The sequence below is a fragment of the Tachysurus fulvidraco genome, chromosome 16 (assembly GCF_022655615.1).
Source record: "Tachysurus fulvidraco isolate hzauxx_2018 chromosome 16, HZAU_PFXX_2.0, whole genome shotgun sequence".
NCBI classification, from domain to species: Eukaryota; Metazoa; Chordata; class Actinopteri; order Siluriformes; family Bagridae; genus Tachysurus; species Tachysurus fulvidraco.
In genome coordinates this window covers 11290101-11309249 of record NC_062533.1, presented here as the reverse complement: position 1 = coordinate 11309249, position 19149 = coordinate 11290101, and the positions used below count along the sequence as shown (strand labels likewise).

Below are 19149 nucleotides of genomic sequence, written 5' to 3'. Positions count from 1 at the left end.
GGCGGTGGCATAATCCTTTGCCTCAGCTCATCAGAATTAGACAAACATTATGCTTACAACTGCACTGCCCTTGACAGCCTCCAGAAAGGTGAAATTCAGTACAAAGTAATATTCATTTTAACCATGTTAATTCACTCATCAAGCCCTTAAAACTGGTTACTTGCCATATAACACAATTAACCTTGACTGAATGTACACACTTGTCCCATGTTCATTAGTACTAAATCTTATAGTAATAAAGTTATTCCCATTTTCCATGCGCTTCGTCAAAAGTTAATGACAGTGTCTAGTGTTTCCAGCATTTAAAAAAGAACCAAGTACTAAAAAATGTATGATTCTGTCAAACAGTTTTACAAATGACCACTGAGAGCAAAATTAGAAAACGTTCACTCACCATCATCTTTGGAGCAGACTGATCCTGCAGTGCTACTTAATTCATCTTCTTCTTCATCATCATCATAATCTCCATTTTCTTCCTCTTCTCCTTCTGAAGTGCCCACTGCACCATCCACTGCACATGATTCCTGAATGGTGGGAGTCTGAGGGGGTTCCTCAACCTGACCAGCAGTTGGACATATGCTACTTTCACATGAGGAACTCTCAGCAGAACTTTTGTAATCATTCTCCTCTACCTCCTCCACTGACAGGGATTCCTGAACCTCTGTGTTAGGTGCACAAATAGCCATTTCTTTTTGAGTATTTGAAACCACTTGAAAAGAAGAATCTTCCACATTGTCCAGTGTCTGCTTGTTCTCTACTCTAAGCTCAGGTACAGCTGCAGAGACAACGGGAAATTTGGGCTTCTTGGAGAACACTGGAGGTTTTTTCTTGCTTGTGTTGTTTTGTGGTGTTCTCTCCATCTGCATACCATCCACCTCAGCTTTAGCTTGAGTATGGCTAATGACATCATCTGAAGGATATTTATTTGTTTCATAGGGCATTTCTTGTCCTGATTTTGTCTTATAAAGTGGTATTTTTTTGTCTTTTGTAATTACATTCTCTTTTAATGTCCCATTTATTTCAGGATTAGAGAAAGAATGCAGGGGCAAAACAGTCTGGGGCTCTATCTCTTCAAATTTCTCTTTTGTGCCAGGCTTAGTAGAAATCTGTTCAGTTTTCACCTCTTGGGATTCATTGTTGTCCTCCCTGTTCTCTGGTTGTTTGACTGACCGAAGCTGCACACTTTGGAGGGCAAATGGAGTTATTAGTGGCATGGTAGACTTGGCAATCTCTTCAGAGCGAACAGAAATTGACTTTCTATCCGAGTTTCCTGATTTGAGTCTGTCTTTAATTCCCTTTAGGCTTGCCGAGGCAGGTATGATTGGAGTCAAGGTGGGCAAGGATGGTGGCGGTGGTGGTGGAATATGTACATTTACAGGGGGAGGAGACAGGGGTGGTGGTGGAGGCAGTGGTGGATGAAAGCCGGGGTTAAATGGTCCATTATGTAGCATGCTGTGGTCATTCAACATCTCTGGAGGAGGAGGAGGGGGAAATTCTGGAGAGGAATTTATGGAGAGTGGGCTCACGGATACAGCGTGCTGTGGGCTGCTGGGTAAAGGAGGAGCAGGTGGAGGTGGAAAGGTCTGACTTGAAGCGCACACAGGATTGCAGAGGGGAAGAGGTGGAGGGAAAGGTTCAGGGATAAGTGGTGAATCTGATGAATTAGAAAGAGGTGGAGGTAGAGGGGGGATGTTGTTCCTAACAGTATCTGAAGTGTTAGAGGATAAAGATGTTGAAGAAGAGGATATGGACACAGAGGAGAGCAAAGATGACTTCCTTTCAGGCACTCGTGGCTTGGGCTTTGAGCCAGAGGGTGACATGGACCTTATGAAAGAGGGAACAGGAGTGCCAGCTGTTGGGGTGTTGGACTGACTTGAATATCCACTTGAAGGGGAGGTTAAACGATGCACCCTGTCTGGTGAAGATGTGTTTGCCTGAGGCTTTGCTGACATATTCTCCTGAGCAGGAGGAAGACTTTTCTGAGTATCATTGTGGATATGTTGCCTATCTGTCATGCTACCTGGCTGTCCTACATTAGACAATGAGTTAGTATGTGCTGGTGACTGTGCCTGATCACTATGCAGACGAGGGTATTCCATGTAATAGCCCCAAGACTCTGCATAGTCAGAACGCAGGCTGCTGGTGTCACTGTGTGATGGTGTGACATGACAGATGGAATAAACATTAGCTACTCCTGCCGCTGACACACCACTACTGCCTGCACTTAAGCTACTTTGGCTCCTAGGCCGCAGCATCCAGGGGTCTTCATAGTCACTGCTAGGGCTTTGAGATGGTGAGGTCAAAGACCCCTTCCCTTTCAACCCATTCTGCAATGACTGCTGAAGTGTAGCAATCAGTGACTCATTAAGAATTGACCCATTGCTAGCATTAACACCATTGTTATTCTTAGGCAAACGCTTCAGTGAGTCTGTACGTGCCGGAGGAAGGGGTGGCTTCTTAGACTTACGGAGGGAAATAGATCGGGACAGTGATTGATCACTATAAATGCTGCTACGGTCTCCTGGCTGGCCTATGCACTCATACATACTATGTCGTGCTGCTCTGCCTGCAATGCTATGTCCTTTTGGCCTCAGACCTGAATCCAAATGCATGGAGGTGTAGTAACCATCATTGTCCATGGAGTACAGTGAACTAGAGTCTGTACCTTTAGAGGAGCGTTCCAGGCTGTTGTAGAGATGATTAATAGGAGTGGAGCAGCTGGAGGTGAGTGGCCTTCTGGGCAATACATTCTCAGGGGTATCATAAATCCACTGTTCATCTGATGCTGTTCCTGCAGCAATTGTACTGTGACTATTTAGGCTGCTGTCTGACTGACCAGCTTCCTGCATGTCTGTATCTCCTGTCTCAGCACTGGTGGCCACACTGGTGGAGCTTTCTCCATTGACACTTGAGGATAGCCCTAGAAGCCTTGCATTCAGTTGCTGCACTGGGCTAGAAGTAGAATGAAGAGCAAACACCTCAGCTGAACATGACAATGCTGCATTGGGGATAAATGACCTTGAGTAGGCTGCATGAGGAGGAACCACACAGGCAGTCCCCCAGTCCCCATGTGATCCCCTCACCTCCTGGGATTTTGGGCGGGCTGAAGTGCCAGTCCTAGGGCTATTTCTCATGTGAACTGCAGTCTCATCAGCTTGGAGCTTTCCAATCTGCCGAGATGCTGGTACAGCACTATCTTCTGGCCTACATGAAGTACTTCTGTTCAGGAGCTCTGCATTCAAAGTAACCCGCGCACCCCGAGGCAAGCTGTGAAAGCGCTGCAGATCATCATTAAATCGAGGAGCCATGACATGCACAGGAGATCCAGGCGAATAGTCTTTTGGAACTGTGGATATATTGTTGGCAGATGTTGACATTCCAGCCATCTGAGCAGCAATTCCTTGTCCTCTCTGAGCTCGGATCCTCCTCATAGATGGTGGAACAATTTTTACCTCCTCTGTCTGGCAGCCGGAATCCTTAGTCACGGAGTGCCTTAGTGTAGAACTCACACTGGCAGAACGTTCTAGTGTTGAAAACTGTCCAGGAATAAACATGGACTGTGGTCGGAGCTCCCCTCCTCGTCCTTTAGCTGCAGTGGAGTAAAACAGTAATGAGAGACATTCATGAGCATTGCGAAAGCTGCTCCCTCTCCCCTTCCTTGCCCTTTCCTGACATCTGCTGTCAATCAGACAGAAGTTTGTCTATTAAGAGCACTAATTCATTTGATTAGCTGCACCCACATCTGACATGTTAATATCTGGAAACATTGATTATAAGTGATAGCCTAGCGGTAGAGTACCATAAGTCCTGAGAGCGCAAGAGTGAATTTGCATTTGCCTAGAACCAAGAATATGACAATTAGATTAGACAATTAAATTAGAATCAGAATCAGTTTTATTGCCCAAGTGTGTCGACACACACAAGGAATTTGGTTCCAGCTGTTTGTGACTCTAAAAACTATAGACATAAATAACACTATACATTTAGCTTGGACAATAACAATATAAGGATACATGTTCTCTCTCTCTCTCTCTCTCTCTCTCTCTCTCTCTCTCTCTCTCTCTCTCTCACACACATATATAACATTGGGACACAATCGTTGAGACACCACGCCCAGCAATTGCTTCAACATTGTTGTTCCATCATCTTTTATATGTAGATGTATGGCACAGCATAAATAAACACTGGAATTGGAATAAACCAGGACCAGGACATTGCTATACCCACACCCTTCTGCCCAAAGATTAGGATGGTTAAAGCAGATGCCCATAGCAGAGTACATGAACACAAAGAATTACAGGGGCTTAAAGTTTTCAATGCAGAAACCAGCATGCACATGGAAAGAAGAGGTGATAAAAACCGAAACAATTCAATGTTTTTATACAAATCTGTGTGTGCCCCTGCAGGTGAAACTTCCTGGAGACTTTCTTTTTGCAACATGTTCAAAGCCTATAGATGAATCTAAACTATAACCACATATCAGTACTCAAATACACATCCACAAGACAGGTTTTCATGAAACCAAGGGCAATGATCCATTAGACAAAAAACAGATTAGAGATGAAAGCAGGTGCTGAATGCTCTAACTATCTAACAGGAAAAACAGGGAACCAGGAGCAAAGACACATGTATTGCATGTTGCAAATAAACACAAATGTTTAATGAAGAATTCGGACTGTATAAATGGAAAATATAAAAGCAATGAAGCAAAGCACTAGAAGCTGCTTGCATGTGATGGGGATGTCATGTAAATAGTATTACATGGAGCTGGACTGGGAAAAGAGGGTGGATGCTCAAATCAGACTCTGATTTGATTGTTCTAAAACAGAACAAAAAGTACAGAACCAAAAAGATTGCAAATTGGCAAAGATTATGAAGGACTAGCAAGCATTCGACACTGGTCGCTATACTACAGCATGAAGTCTAGATGATGGCAGGCAAGGCAGGAGCAGCACGGTGGAAACTGGCAGAGCCTTACCATACCTAGTTCCTGCTGAATGTTGTCAGGCAAACCTGATATAGTCTTTCTCCGTTTGACTTTCTTGGGCCGACGGGCCAGAGTGTCTGTGTTTATCAGCGAGCGACGGACAATGGCCTGACGGTCAAACGTCTCCCCTGGAGACCAGGTGAGGAGGGAAGGTGTGGAGAGTAGACAGGCAGTTAATGACGAGCATGCATTTTTCATGCAGAGTATACGCATATGCATAAAAGAACACACACAATGCACAAGACAATTTAAATATGGAATGGAATATAAATTTTGAAGCTAAACTGATTTAAAACCTTAAAACTGTAATGAGGAACCACAATGCAAGACTCCATTGCGAGAGAAGAGGCCTTTCTTGAAATGACACTTCTGGGCAAACAAGTAAAATAATTTGGCTCATTAAATTTGCTTATTTTACCTTTTTTTCAAAGAAATAACAGTAAAAAAATTTATATTAATATGATAATAATAATAATAAAAATTATGATACTTTTAATATTAACTATAACTATAATAATATAGAGCTTTGGACAAATGTATGGGATTTCCTAATGAATGCTTCTGAAACTATACCACTTGTTCTACCAATGTTAAATTTCTGGACATTTCTGAGATTGCGAAATGTGTGAATAAAATAGTCATGGTCATTGCTGTGCACTTGTACATAAAGCGACCCTCAAAGAATAAAAAAAAAACAAACAAACAAAAACAAGCTTTTCCTCAAAATTTTTTTTTCTATGTCAGGATTCCAGGCCTTAAAGTTCTGCCTATGAGCAGGATACCACCAATTGATTAGTAGTTTAAAGATGCAGAGCACTTTACTGATTTCATTGATTTGTCTAATGATGGAATTAATTATACAGGTCTACATCATATTGTGATTCAGCACAGATGTGTTGACTCACAGACATTTCATTTGTTGTCTTAAAACAATTTAATGTATAATGCTACTGTTATTATAACTGTTATGGCTGAGACTGTGACATCATGCGCCACTTTCCGCAGATGTAACCTCTGAGGTTTTTCAAATGTTTTTCATCTCTCTGTTGTGACCTTTTCAATTAATCACTGAAGTATTTTAGATGCAGCACTTTGTCTGCACTGCTGATAGACTGAGCCAGAGAACACTGCAGCATTTTCGTGTGGTTTAGACATCCAGCAACTCTGCATGTGTGTGTACATGAATGTGATGTGTACATGGATGGATTAATACTTCATCTTTAATCTCATTCTAGAGCTCAGGAAGAGAATGAGTGCTCATTTAAACCTGTATGGAGAAGGTCAGTGTGGTAAACAGGGAGACAGAGAAAATGATGTAAAGACTCCATATATTACCAAGATATTCAGGTGTTATTATGTTAGTGCATGCAGATATACAACCCAACTGTTGTGGCAACACACACAATAGTGATAAGTGTGAAATGATCTTATCTTTATTAGTAAGATATATTTTTCTAGAAAAGAAGATCAAATACTCTGTGGTTTGATCCTTTACCACACCTCACCATCTGATATTATAGAAATTGATTTCAGCCAAGGCCACAACGGTAAATATTGACGTCTCCATTTTACAGATATCAGAGTGTCGTTTTTACCTGTAACATTGATGGGGACAATGTCAGTCAGAATGGCCTGAGCTTCTTGTCTCATCTTTTCCTCTGGTGTGGGTAAGGGTGTGAAGCATGACTCCTGCCCATCCACCTCAGCCCCCTCAGACTTTAGTGCAGTGTGTGCCTTCATTGTGCTGGAGATTTTGTCCTCTTCTGCAGAGGAGGAAATCGACTGGAAGAAAGGTAAAAGGAAGAGGTTAGAGTTAGGTGAAAGGTTTCAGACTAAATGAGGCACACCTGAAAAGCTAATAGAGATAAACTATATAATGGAAACTGAAGGAATAAGCAGTAGATGGCTCCTGGATGGCATTTTCCTCTTTTAATCGCTGCCAACCTGAGGCACTTTATGGTGCTCCTGACCTTTTAAAGGTCTATGAGTACACAGAGCAGTTTCACGGCCAATTGAACACACGAACACAGACAAGTTCGTGAAAACATATATACACACACCCGTACACGCACACACATAAAGAAGAGGAAACAAGGGGAAAGTGTGTGATTCACACAGGCAGAAAAACTATTCCAGCATTGTAAATCCTAAATCAGAGCACAGCTAACAACGATGAGTAAAGCTGCCGCAGATGGAATCTTACACTCACAGTGGCACCTTAAATCCTCCACAACAACGTAAACTACAAGAACGCTGTGCTTGTAAATCTCTGGCAATATGTGACGGTGAGAATGAAATCAAAATGCAGTTCGGTCTGACCTGTCATTTTTGAGCACAAACACCTATAGACTTTATTTAAGAGACGCAATAAACTTCACTTAGCAAAGCCACTCACTATAGAGGGATAGAATAAATAAATGATGAAGGAAGCATGAGTAAGTCAGAGGTACAAAAAACCCCCAGAAATTCAGATATGACCACAGTGAGGCAAAGAGCAATTAAATGATTAAAAATAAGTATGTATAAGAGATAGAGCAGTCACAGGACTTCAGCACAATCACAGGGTGGCATATCGAAGGCCGGACAGAGGATACAGATATAAAGTCTATGGAGGTATTTGGATTTGTATATGAAACAGTGCATGAAGAACAGTGAGAGGAATTATGTACAATAAACAACTGATCTTCTTCTTCTTTTGGCTTTTCCCTGATAGTCTCTCAAAACAGGCTAATAATCAAACCAGGTTTTCGAATAGATTTCATTAACATACACAAGAAATTTCTTGTTAGCTACTCATTAAGTTGTCAGTAAATAAAACTAATGCACTTCCTCCGCTGAGAGTAACAGGTGTGGTGTGTCTCCAGAGGCCCAGCCCTCACAATGCAGCAACACATGGCTGCCAACACTAATAAAGCACAAAGCGAGAGAGAGAAAACAGAGGAATGTATGGAGTGCATGAAGGAAACGAGACAACCTTCATGTGCAGCCACCTCCGTCACACTTTAGACAAAAAATTAATGTTGTGGTGAAAAACGATTGTCAGGTTCACTAACCTTGTTCCTCCAAGATTATTTCACAAGTGTTTAAACACTTTAAACACACTTTTTAGTAGATGAATTGGGGTCTTAGCCATACTACAACAGTTTCAAACATTCCCATGCCTGTCACTTAAGCTTTTCCTGACCTCCACTTTCGAAATTGACTGTGATTATTCAGTCTCATGATGCTTAGAGCTGATGGTGTTTGCATGAGCCACAATGTCTCACCTGATCATCAACATCTTCCTCATCCTCATCCTCCAGTTGGCTGTTGCGGGAGCGGGCGGAGCCTGAGAACTTGGGGCCCTGGGAGTAGTATTGGGAACTCCGGAAGCCATCCTTCCTCAGCTTATCACAATCTGCAATACACACAACACAACAAAAACAAAGATATTTCAGTTAAAGCTTAGTGTATAGTAAAGCTGTTGCTGCTGAGTCCTTGAGCAAGGACCTTAACTCTGAACTGCTCAGTTGTAAAAATTTGATAAATCTAAGTTCCTCTGGAATAAAGCATCTGCCAAACACTACAAGTATAAATATAAACTACTACGGATACACGTTGAGTCATTTACGGTAAGGCAACCTGAAATGTCAGGCATGAATGGGAAAGTATTCAGTGAGCTCCCTCTAGTGGAAAAAATACAACAGCACTTCTTGAGGAGTTCAGAAAATAAAGAATACAATATATATTCTCAATAAGAAAATAAAAGAACATTTGTATTTGAATAAGAATATAAAAGAACACATAAAATATGTACACGTGTTGTGTGGAATGTCTCACGTCTACGCCTGTGAGCCTGTTTGCGTGGATGGGTGTGAGGAGGTCTAGAGTGTGTCTCAGTTTCATGCCGCTTGCTACAGATGGCAACCCAACATCCCTTTGGTATCAAGACAGATCACAGCTTCAGTCCCTTCTTACAATAAAGCTTTTTTTAAACCACATTAAGCAGTTTACACATAACAGACTCTCTCTTTCTCAACAAAACATTCCATTGACGTGTCTTGCATGTGTTAACATGCTCAGCAGCCAAAATGAACATCATCCCGAGAGGAATTAATAGGTGTTGCTGGTGATAACAGGCTGTTAATGTTAGCAGTGTTCTCTCCATTCCACTGTAATGCAATGTATTATTCCACCATAACACTGTGGTAGTTTATCTGCTAATCAGAGTGACGGTAGGATGGCGAGTGTCCGTGAAACCCCTGTGACTGGGGGGTTACCTGTCCTCATGGGTTGTGCCGATCTTCACAATACCAAACTTATTAACGTTTCCTGCTTACTTACTGAGCCATAGATGTAAAACTGCCTTAAGCTCTAAAAGAACATGAAGAAACAGGGCAATATAACAAAGTGCTGTGATCAAAGTAACCAGCAACACAGAAAAAAGTGTGTGTGTGTGTGTGTGTGTGTGTGTGTGTGTGTGTGTGTGTGTGTGATCAAAATAATAAAGAGACTAGAGCTTGGGAGAAGCAACATGAGAAGGTAAAAATAGAACAGACGTAAGATGCCCAACCAGGTCATCTGACACGCAAACTCCCTCCACTCAGGAGACCACTCCCTCTTTTGATACACACAACCTTTTTTTTTCTTCTTGTGAACACACACATGCACACACACCCCAAAATCTTTCTTTTCCATCATCTGAACCTAGGATTGATCTCTCTCTTTAGCACTTTATTTCTTCTCTCTCTCTCTGTCACTTCTCTGTCAGTTCACTTCTACACCTGTTACTGTACAATTAATCAGCCAGCTCACTGACCAGCTGTCATGCTGCTCACTAAAAGTCTGTCGGCTCGTGTTACCAGTACTGACTCAGGATCAGATCGAGCTTACCTCATCCCTAATCAAGTTCTCTCCTAACAGATCACTTGAGCTGACGTCAGATCTCAGATGCAGTGTGTAAGTGTGTCCAGAATATATCTCAGGATCACTGGGCACTAGGCAGGAATTCTGGACACCAGTTCAGTGCTTGATCCTGCACGTGCACACACACACACAGCCACAGCCACAGCCACACCCACCCACCTAGGGGCAGTATAGATTTTCTAGGCCTACCAGCAGGTTTTTATAGGTAGGACAAGACTAAAGGACCCAGAAGTACAGTGCATACGAAGTAAACAAGCAGAATTCCTCACAGACAGCCCCGGGGCTGCAAGATAAATAAACTACCTGCTGTACCATGTCACATATTTTATAAAAAATTTTAATTTTGACATTCAGGCTTCTATATCATTTCTTTTGAGCTGTAAATTTGTACAGCCTTCAATCTGGAACAGAGCAGGTTAATTCTGAAAAACAATTGCTCTATGGTTTAGCTAAAGGAGCTTTGAGAAGCTCTGGTGTTGGAATCTCACCTCTGAGCGCTGTTTTGAGGTTGACTTTAGCTTGCCGGTGCAGCTCTTCCACACAGGCAGGTCTGGATGAGGGCAGGAACACATTTTCTTGCTGGTGCCATGGTGCTGTGTAATGAACTGTCCACTTGCTCTCCTCATCCAGATTTGACACAGCTGTGGACCAATCACATTGTAATGGTTAGAAGACAAAAATGAAAAGACCTTTGAAAAGATATCAATGACGTTAATGTTTATCATCACCCATAACATAATTTGGTTCATTCAGCAATAGCAAAAGCAGCTACAGGTGTCCAAATCTACAATCTCTATAGATATGCCAATACAACAAAATACATTGACAGCACTACACATAACAAAACTCAAGCTACGACAAGTGAAAATCCAAAAAAAAAACAAACAAAAAAAAAATGCCACCAAATGCTGCTCACATTGTCCATCTGTGAACTCAGCATGACAGTTTGCTGTAAAACCCACTTTCCCTGTTGGTTTCATGCAACAACACGCCTTTTGAGGAGGAGATCCTGAATGACTTGTCCTGTGGTTTCTAAGCACAGGGAAGTGTGTTAAAGCTGCAAATGGGCTATTAAGAGCAGCTGGGGGCAAATGTTTCAGGGAAGAACCCTACTGTTAAGATATGCACACGCGGAGGAGGCAGAAACGCAAGTGGTCGGGTGAGTGAGAGAGGAAAAGGGCGTTCAGTAAACAGGAGGAGGTTTGTGGTTTCTGTGGGGGATCACAGGTGCGACCCGGCCGTTAAAAATCCAAATAGGCGTTGTGTAAGACAGCGGTCAGACTCCTGCACTGAGTGAGTGCCATGCAGTTGATAATTGAGCTCATTTACAGTACACAGGAAAGCTGTTAAAACAGGCACTATGTGAGCAGCCACTAAACATCAATTCTCACTGCTGGTCAGTAGCTACTACAAACCTGTTTGCAGTTTAGTGGAATGATCCAGCAGCCGTGGCAGACCAGAGCACGTCAAAATGAGCATAGAAAGCAAAGCAAAAGCCATATGAGGTATCACAGCTGTCAGCCGAGCGTACAAGTCAGATTAGTTTAACGTCTTCGCCATGAAGGTACATTTCAATTGTAGTGCTTTATAAATACCTACATTCGTAAGTGTCTTCTAAAACAAGGGACTTACTAAACCACTTGGAACTTTTGAAAATGGCGTCGTTACAAGCAGAGATTGTTTACTCAGGAGGTTTTGGTCAGCAACTCTACAATACTCTACAACACCACAAATAAAATGTAGCTTATCTGGGAGTTAAAGTAAAGGATATTAGAATATGATCAGATTATTTTTTAATTCACAGATTTATGTGAAACAGGGAGATTTGTTGTTGAGAAGACACACACACACACACACACACACAAGATCAGGTGACAATAAATCCTTAAATCCAGTGTAGTAAATAAATCTTCAGTAGCTTCTGAATTATTTGCATCTATCTTTAATACTACAAACTCAGGCTCCATGTAGTCCTGCAAATAACAGTGTGTGTGTGTGTGTGTGTGTGTGTTTGGAGTGGTCAGCTAAATGTGTGAACAGCTAAACAAGACAATTATCAAGAGCAGCTGGTTCTGTCATCACACTGCATGACCACACACACACACACAGAAAGAGAGAGAGAGAGAGAGAGAGAGAGAGAGAGAGAGAGAGAGAGAGAGAGAGAGAGAGAGAGAGAGAGAGAGAGAGAGAGAGAGAGCGCTTTTCAAAGAACCAACAAACCCACACAGGTTCTAATAAGTGCACCCAGGAAAAGTGCGGATAAGTGCGCGCACACACACACACACACACACACACACACACACACACACACACACACACACACACACACACACACACACACACACCAACCTGTTCTGGGAAAGAATGAGTTTCAAAGAACATCATAAGCCTTTTGATATTCCCAAAAAATAAATATCAAAGCATCTGCCTAAGCGCAGTCGGGACTGGGTGAGGAACATGCATGTGCCTGTTTGTGTATGTGTGTGGGTGTGGGTGTGTGTGTGTGTGTGTGTGTACAAGAAGCTCTAATAGTTAGCTACAAATTAGCTCTAATAGAGATCAAAGCATCCAGTTTTTGAGAGTATGAGGGCATTGAGGTGGCCTTCATAAACTCAAAAGATTTCATGATGCTTTCTGAGCTTTGGTGTAAGTTTTGCATGTAGAGAAAAACACAAGTCAGCAGAAAGTCCTTGCAAAAATAGTAAACCCACAAATGTGAGCCGAGTGCAGGCGCTGAAAGGAGAGCGGGCCGCCACAGCAGCACACAAAACCTGCATTGTCCTAAACATCAATCTCCACATCAGTCTGAGCTCAGAGCTCCCAGAGTCCATTCAGAGGCCTGATAATCCTCCTGAGCACTCTCTCTCTCTCTGTCACACACACACACACACACACACACACACACACACACACACACACACACACACACACACACACACACACACACCACTGAATCTAGCAGGCAAATTATTGATAGACACAAACCAGAGGCAATAGAATTAGTTTTTCTTGATTTTCTCTTGATTTATTTTCTTTTATTTATTTATTTATTTTTTAAGTAGAGTGGCTTTATCTCAGCATAAAAGCCACGTGCACCAGATACTTAACATCTGCTCACAGACATATAATACTGTAGAAAAATGACCATCACCATACTTTGGAGATGTTCTATTGAGTTGCGTGAACAAACTGCAGTTGCAAAAACACTGTCAAAAAGTATTTAAACAAAATAAAATAAAAACAGTCATATCATCCAATCAGCAACCAAAACTCTAACTGTGAAACCCAACATAGTTCCAAAGTGTTGTAGAAGATCACGTGAAAGAAAAGTTATTTTCAAAAATGTGTCTTGTGGTATTTATTTCTATATTACTACTCTGTTGTTTTACTATATAACTGTAAACACACTGCTTTGGGGAACTACAGATGCTGTTGACAGTCATTGAATGCTATGCTGGAGAAGACACACACACACACACACACACACACACACACACACACACACACACACACACACACGTCATATCAAATGTGATCAAGTGATTAATAATAAATGACAAGTAGCACCTTACCCTTCCTTTTGAAGTATTTGATTATAGACTTGAGCGAAGTCCCGATGAACACCATTATTTCAGTGTGTGTGTGTGTGTGTGTGTGTGTGTGTGTGTGTGTGTGTGTGTGTGTAATTGCCACAGCTTCCTAGTTATCAGGAGAGCCAGACGAGCGACGCTGCCTCGTTCATCTCCCTCAGAACTGTGTCTACTACTCTCCATCACATCACAGTCCACAGGCACATCCCCAGCCCCTCCTACCAACACACACACACACACACACACACACACACACACACACACACACACACACACACACACACACACACACACACACACACACACACACACACACACACACACACACACAGCCCAACCCTGGGAAACACTACTACCTCCCTTCCACACACACACCCTGGGGGATCAGGGTTCTTCTTTTCATCTATGCTTTGGTAACCAAGGAACTCTCTCTACTGATGTGTGTGTGTGTTGTGTGTGTTACATCCTCCCTTTCAGTTACAGTTGTAAAGCCAATATGATTTTCAGAAATTTATCAGCACTCATACGTGTTATCTTTACACAGTTTATAACGTTAGCTTTACCGGCTATTCAATATAAAGCATACATTAACAACAGACACTGTGTAGTGCACAACAACTACGTAGGCTCTACAACGGTGTTATGTTACACTCTTTAAAGTGATATATATATAATGAATAGAATATCCTGGAATAGATTCCTGGATACTGCTTACTTAACACTGCTTACTTAACACTGAATGGGAAATAATCTTTTCTAATTTCTGTCCTCTGGGATTCATGTCTGTGATTATGAATGCTTGTTCTCTCTTTAGCTCTAATTCATGATTCATATTCAACATGCTGAGGTAAATAAAGCTTAGTGAAAAGTCCACGATCCTTGTGGAGACACTTGGCTGGTGCCCACAAGGAAAGCGTTTTTTTTTTTGTTTTTTTTAAATTATATTATATATTTTTTAAAGTAAAAAAAGCCAGAACATTCCCTTTAGTTTTACTGAGATTATAGTTAGACTCGGATGTAAGCACGGCATTCATCAGTTAAATAAATAATCATGTCAATGGAAGGTTCTCAGATGGATAGTAAGACAAATGTGCATGTTTTGGCACATGTAGGCTTTGCTTAATGACAGACGGTGAGGTTTTCCTACTGATAAACTGGCTTGCTGTGTTAGCACATGGCCACCAAACCTCTGATATAATATATATTATATCCTGCCTATCATGCACACACACGTACACACACGCACACACACACACACACGCACACGCACACGCACACACACACACACACACACACACACACACACACACACACACACACACACACACACACACTAAAACACCCCCTGAATAATGCAGACATTCATGGTGACCCTGTTTCTTTTGATTGGGAAGTAGCAGGCTGGAGGGGGTTGGGAGTGCAGGAGGATGTGAATGGCAGGAGGAGTCGATCGGAGCCTCAATCTGGAGCTGAATGGAGCTGCAAATGATGGTTGAATTAGAGCCAACATTCAGGACACCCTTCCCCCAACACAACACCGATACACACATACTCACACACACACACACACACACACACAGCCAATGTCTGCCTTGATGGCTTTGGACTCGGTAAAAACAAGGCTTCTTTACTTGACTGGTGTGTAACAAGTGCATGGAGGTAATGTGGAGGGAAGTGTGTCAGTGGGTGAGAGTGTCTGCGTGGGCTTTCATCTCAACACCAAATGGAAACAGAGACACTTTTAACTCTGTACTGAACACGTCCTTGCTTGATCGCAGGCTCGGATCTCCCTGTTTTTATTAAAACTTAAAATCATGCAGTACTGCCAGTGTTGGTTTGTCTCTATTTATGATTATTCTGGATTAATTGTAGCAAAATTATGAATTAAAATAATATTAATATTAGTTACCTACTGAACTTAAAAGTAGTTGTATTATTCTATTGAATGTGTTTTAACTGAAGTGGGAATGAATTGATTTGTATTCTCCATTTGAATCTCCATCTGATTGTGGCTAATTGGTGTGTGTTTCCTGATATCTGGCACGTGTACACTATTCGTTGGCTCGGGCACAGGGTACTGTAATTAACACGCTATTGTTTTTTGCTCACACCAACATGGCCAACATCAAACTGGAGGATTAGACACATGATTATTGTGTGTTTACAGTATATGTAAGCCCTCCTGTAAGCCTTCCTGCCTCCGTGTGTGTTTGTGTGTGTGTGTCCAGGAGCAGACAAAGTCAGACATAAGTGAGGCATACTGAGTTTGCAGTCACTAGAAGGTTCATAAAGCCATTGATTGTTATGTTTTTATACATATACAATATGTGCCTTAAACATATACTGTACTGGAAATCTGTTGGCAAGCAGAAAGTCACATAGAGACGTTATTTTGCTCGTATCGTTACATCGCGTTTAATGAATCAGAAATTCTTAACAAAAGCTTCACATGGACACACAAACCTCTATTTTTACTGCTCATCAATAACCTGCCAACACTGACACATCGATTCAGAACCTTCTGATCCCACAACATGAAAAATAAAAGCTGCTTCCGGTTCTGATCCTAAAACAGTCTGGTTGTGAGAATCCTCTAGCACTGCTCGACTGATCACACCGTCTCTCAGGGTACAGTGAAGGCAGGCATCAGGACTCTTCTCAGTTCGGGCACCTGGGTGGTGGAATGAACTGCCCCCTTGTCCAAACAGCTGTATCACTGATTTTAACAATGCTTAATGACCCACCTCTTTTGGGTTGAGTTTTTAGACTGATGATTTTGTTAGTGTGTGACGTAGTGAACCAGAATCAGGTGTATTTTCTGATACTCTTCTGTAGGTCACTCAGGATAAGAACTTCTGTCAAATAGGATAAATATAAACTTTATTTAGCTTAGGAGAGACTCATAATAAATAAATAAATAAATAAAATAATTAATACAAATAATTTTATTATTATTATTATAAAATAATAATAATAATAATAATAATAATAATAATAATGTGTGAATAAGATATTAGCAATTAATTAAAATGTAAAAGTTAGATCCAGATTTCTGTAAAGCTGCTTTGTGACCGTTTCCGTTCAAATTGTTATCCAAATCAATACCGAATATTTCTAATGTCCCTTCACAGTAGGGCTGGGCGGTATGACGGTATATTCCGTTTCCGCGGAATAAAATGTCTACCGTTACAGGTTTTTCTATTCCGTGCATACCGTGAAATTTAAATTAGTGGGCGTGGTTAACCTCACGTGTAGCACGCCTGAATCTGAGAACGATTGAGAAGCGGCACATAAGCGTAGATAAGAAGAAAAACATGGAGCAAGACATGTATGCTGATAAAGAAATCCCACAAACCAATCCCGAGCAGGAGGAGGAACTTGTTGTGAAACGAGGCTCGACATCATTGGTATGGACGTGGTTCGGGTTTACAAAGGCTGACAAAAAGCAGACAAATGTGATTTGCAAACTGTGTCACACGAATGTAACCGTTAGCCATGCTAGCACGAGGAACTTGTTTTATCAGTTAAAAATGAAGCATGTCAAAGAATACAACGAAAGCCAACAGTTCCGTCAACCGTGACGTTGATCTAAAAGTTGAGAGTCTCGTTCACTACTAATGCTAAATAAAAGAAAAATTAATAAAACAAGACGAGAAAGCTTGTTCTTTATTTTTAAAGTGTTAAAGTGGTATTTAATATATTAAGCACGTTCCTTTTGTTGATTGACCTGAAAAATTATTATTCATTATTTATTCAGTAATTATTATATCTTCAGTGATATATACCGCTACCGTGAAATAAAATAACTAATTCTTGAAACAGATTTTTGGTCATTCCGCCCACCCATACTACACAGTAGTAATTATATTAAGCTGTGTATTAGAAAATGCTTAAATACTATGAAGTGGTTCTACTCTCATAGTACATAGACATGATTACTGTAAAAAGGTTTGCTGGTTTCCAACAAGCTCCAGCACAGCGTCTGTGTGAAGAGACTTTTACTCTTTTACTTCCTCCTCTACGCCTTGCTGTTCTTTCACTCTGCTCTTCCCTCACTCACTGATTTATGATTTCTTATATTTATGTTTCGTTTTTTTTTTTTTTTTGCTTTGACGTTTGTTCCTAGTCAGTAGCACTGCTGTCCTCATGCAGCAGTGACAGAAACATTAACATGTGCACGTGTGATAGCAGAGATGGTTTAAGAACAGGTGCTTGTGTTATTTCACTGTAAAACCAACAGGACAGAGAAGGTTTGCTAAAACAAGTGACACATAGGGAGAAAGACTATGCCATCCATCACATCTAGAGAGCAGGGCTCATTGTGCTGGACTGGTTGTTGTATCACGCTCAATCTCTACATGTTTCTGTTGCATCATTCTCTCTGTATGTAGCATTATCTTTCAGCAGTACTCAGGAGCTCAACTTTTTATTTCAAGCAAAAGAAAATGATATGTGATGAACAAAAGTTAGTTCTGGTTTATTTTGAGATAATATTTATTTATTTTGCGATAAGGGTCTGATAATTCCCATTTAATTTTCTCTCAGGCAAACGCCAGCTACTTTACTAGCTGTTATTTAAATGGCTAGCTCTTTCACCATATACCTACTCAGATATTCTAGCATTACACTTCAATTATCAAATCTAATTGGTTTAATGGTTTGAAATAAAATGTGTGTACTTTACACACATTTTTTAGGACACAAATAAAATGTGTGTACTTTTTTTTTTTTTTTTACAGATTAATAAAGACAAATTTGGAAATTTTAAGTTAATATTCTTTAAATTAATTTTAATTAACTTTAATTGTATATATTCATTTTTATTTTTATGTTTACTTTTCTTCTTCATATATATATATATATATATATATATATATATATATATATATATATATATATATATATATATATATATATTATATATTCTCTTCTGTTTTGGGAGCTGCTTTGAGACAAGCACTATACAAATACATTGAATTGAATGAAAAAGACTTAAAATAATGGAGATTTTTAGTATGTCTTTAGTATATATAGTATATTTAGTATGTGAAATAATCCCAGTTTTTACAGTTATTTAGAATGATGATTTGCTCTACTACCTGGCGTTCTGTTATTAACTAAGCCACATACTACAGCACAGATCATGTTGTTGATATAACTCTGCTGAACGAGAGGCACAGACTATGTTCATGTCTTCAAACTGTGTCCTAATGACTTGACCATAGGGCTGCTTTCCCATGTAGCTTTGACACAGATTTACATGAGTGAACACAAGCGACAGCTAAAGCAACACCCAGCCACCTCTCCAACACACCCTAAGAATGTAAACAGGAGGTCACCCTGGCAAACTCCTCCTCGTATCTCTTTCCTCTTTTCATTCATTTGTTGCCTGTTTCTTAAAGCTCACGTCAGGTCCATGTTCACGACTGACTTGTTTCTTTGTAAGAATGTAAGAATCACAGCAACCATCAGAGTGAAGACCAGAGAGAGAGGGAGAGACAGACAGACAGACAGACAGAGAGAGAGAGAGAAGGAAAGACAGACAGAGAGTGAGACAGAGAGAGAGACAGACAAACAGACAGACAGATAGAGAGAGAGAGAGAGAGAGAAGGAAAGACAGACAGAGTGAGACAGAGAGAGAGAGAAAGAGAAAATGCATAAGAATTA

At 40.8% G+C, this 19149-nt stretch overlaps 1 protein-coding gene across 14 annotated transcripts in view; it reads right to left on the bottom strand.

The window, feature by feature from the left end:
* Window positions 1-19149, bottom strand: part of nhsl1b (NHS-like 1b) — an 86944-nt gene that overhangs the window by 4945 nt on the left and 62850 nt on the right. For 6 of the 14 annotated variants that reach the window (XM_047801680.1, XM_027166345.2, XM_047801678.1 and 3 more), the window contains exons 2-6: window positions 10381-10533; window positions 8254-8384; window positions 6583-6769; window positions 4984-5115; window positions 395-3589 (exon numbers count right to left, since the gene is read on the bottom strand). In XM_047801680.1, the coding sequence (XP_047657636.1) occupies window positions 395-3589; window positions 4984-5115; window positions 6583-6769; window positions 8254-8384; window positions 10381-10533 (3798 nt within the window). Of the gene's footprint in view, window positions 1-394; window positions 3590-3799; window positions 3990-4983; window positions 5116-6582; window positions 6770-8253; window positions 8385-9859; window positions 10263-10380; window positions 10534-10808; window positions 10888-13464; window positions 13589-19149 lie in introns of those variants that run through there. The other 8 variants (XM_027166348.2, XM_027166357.2, XM_027166349.2 and 5 more) reach the window with 6 other exon arrangements.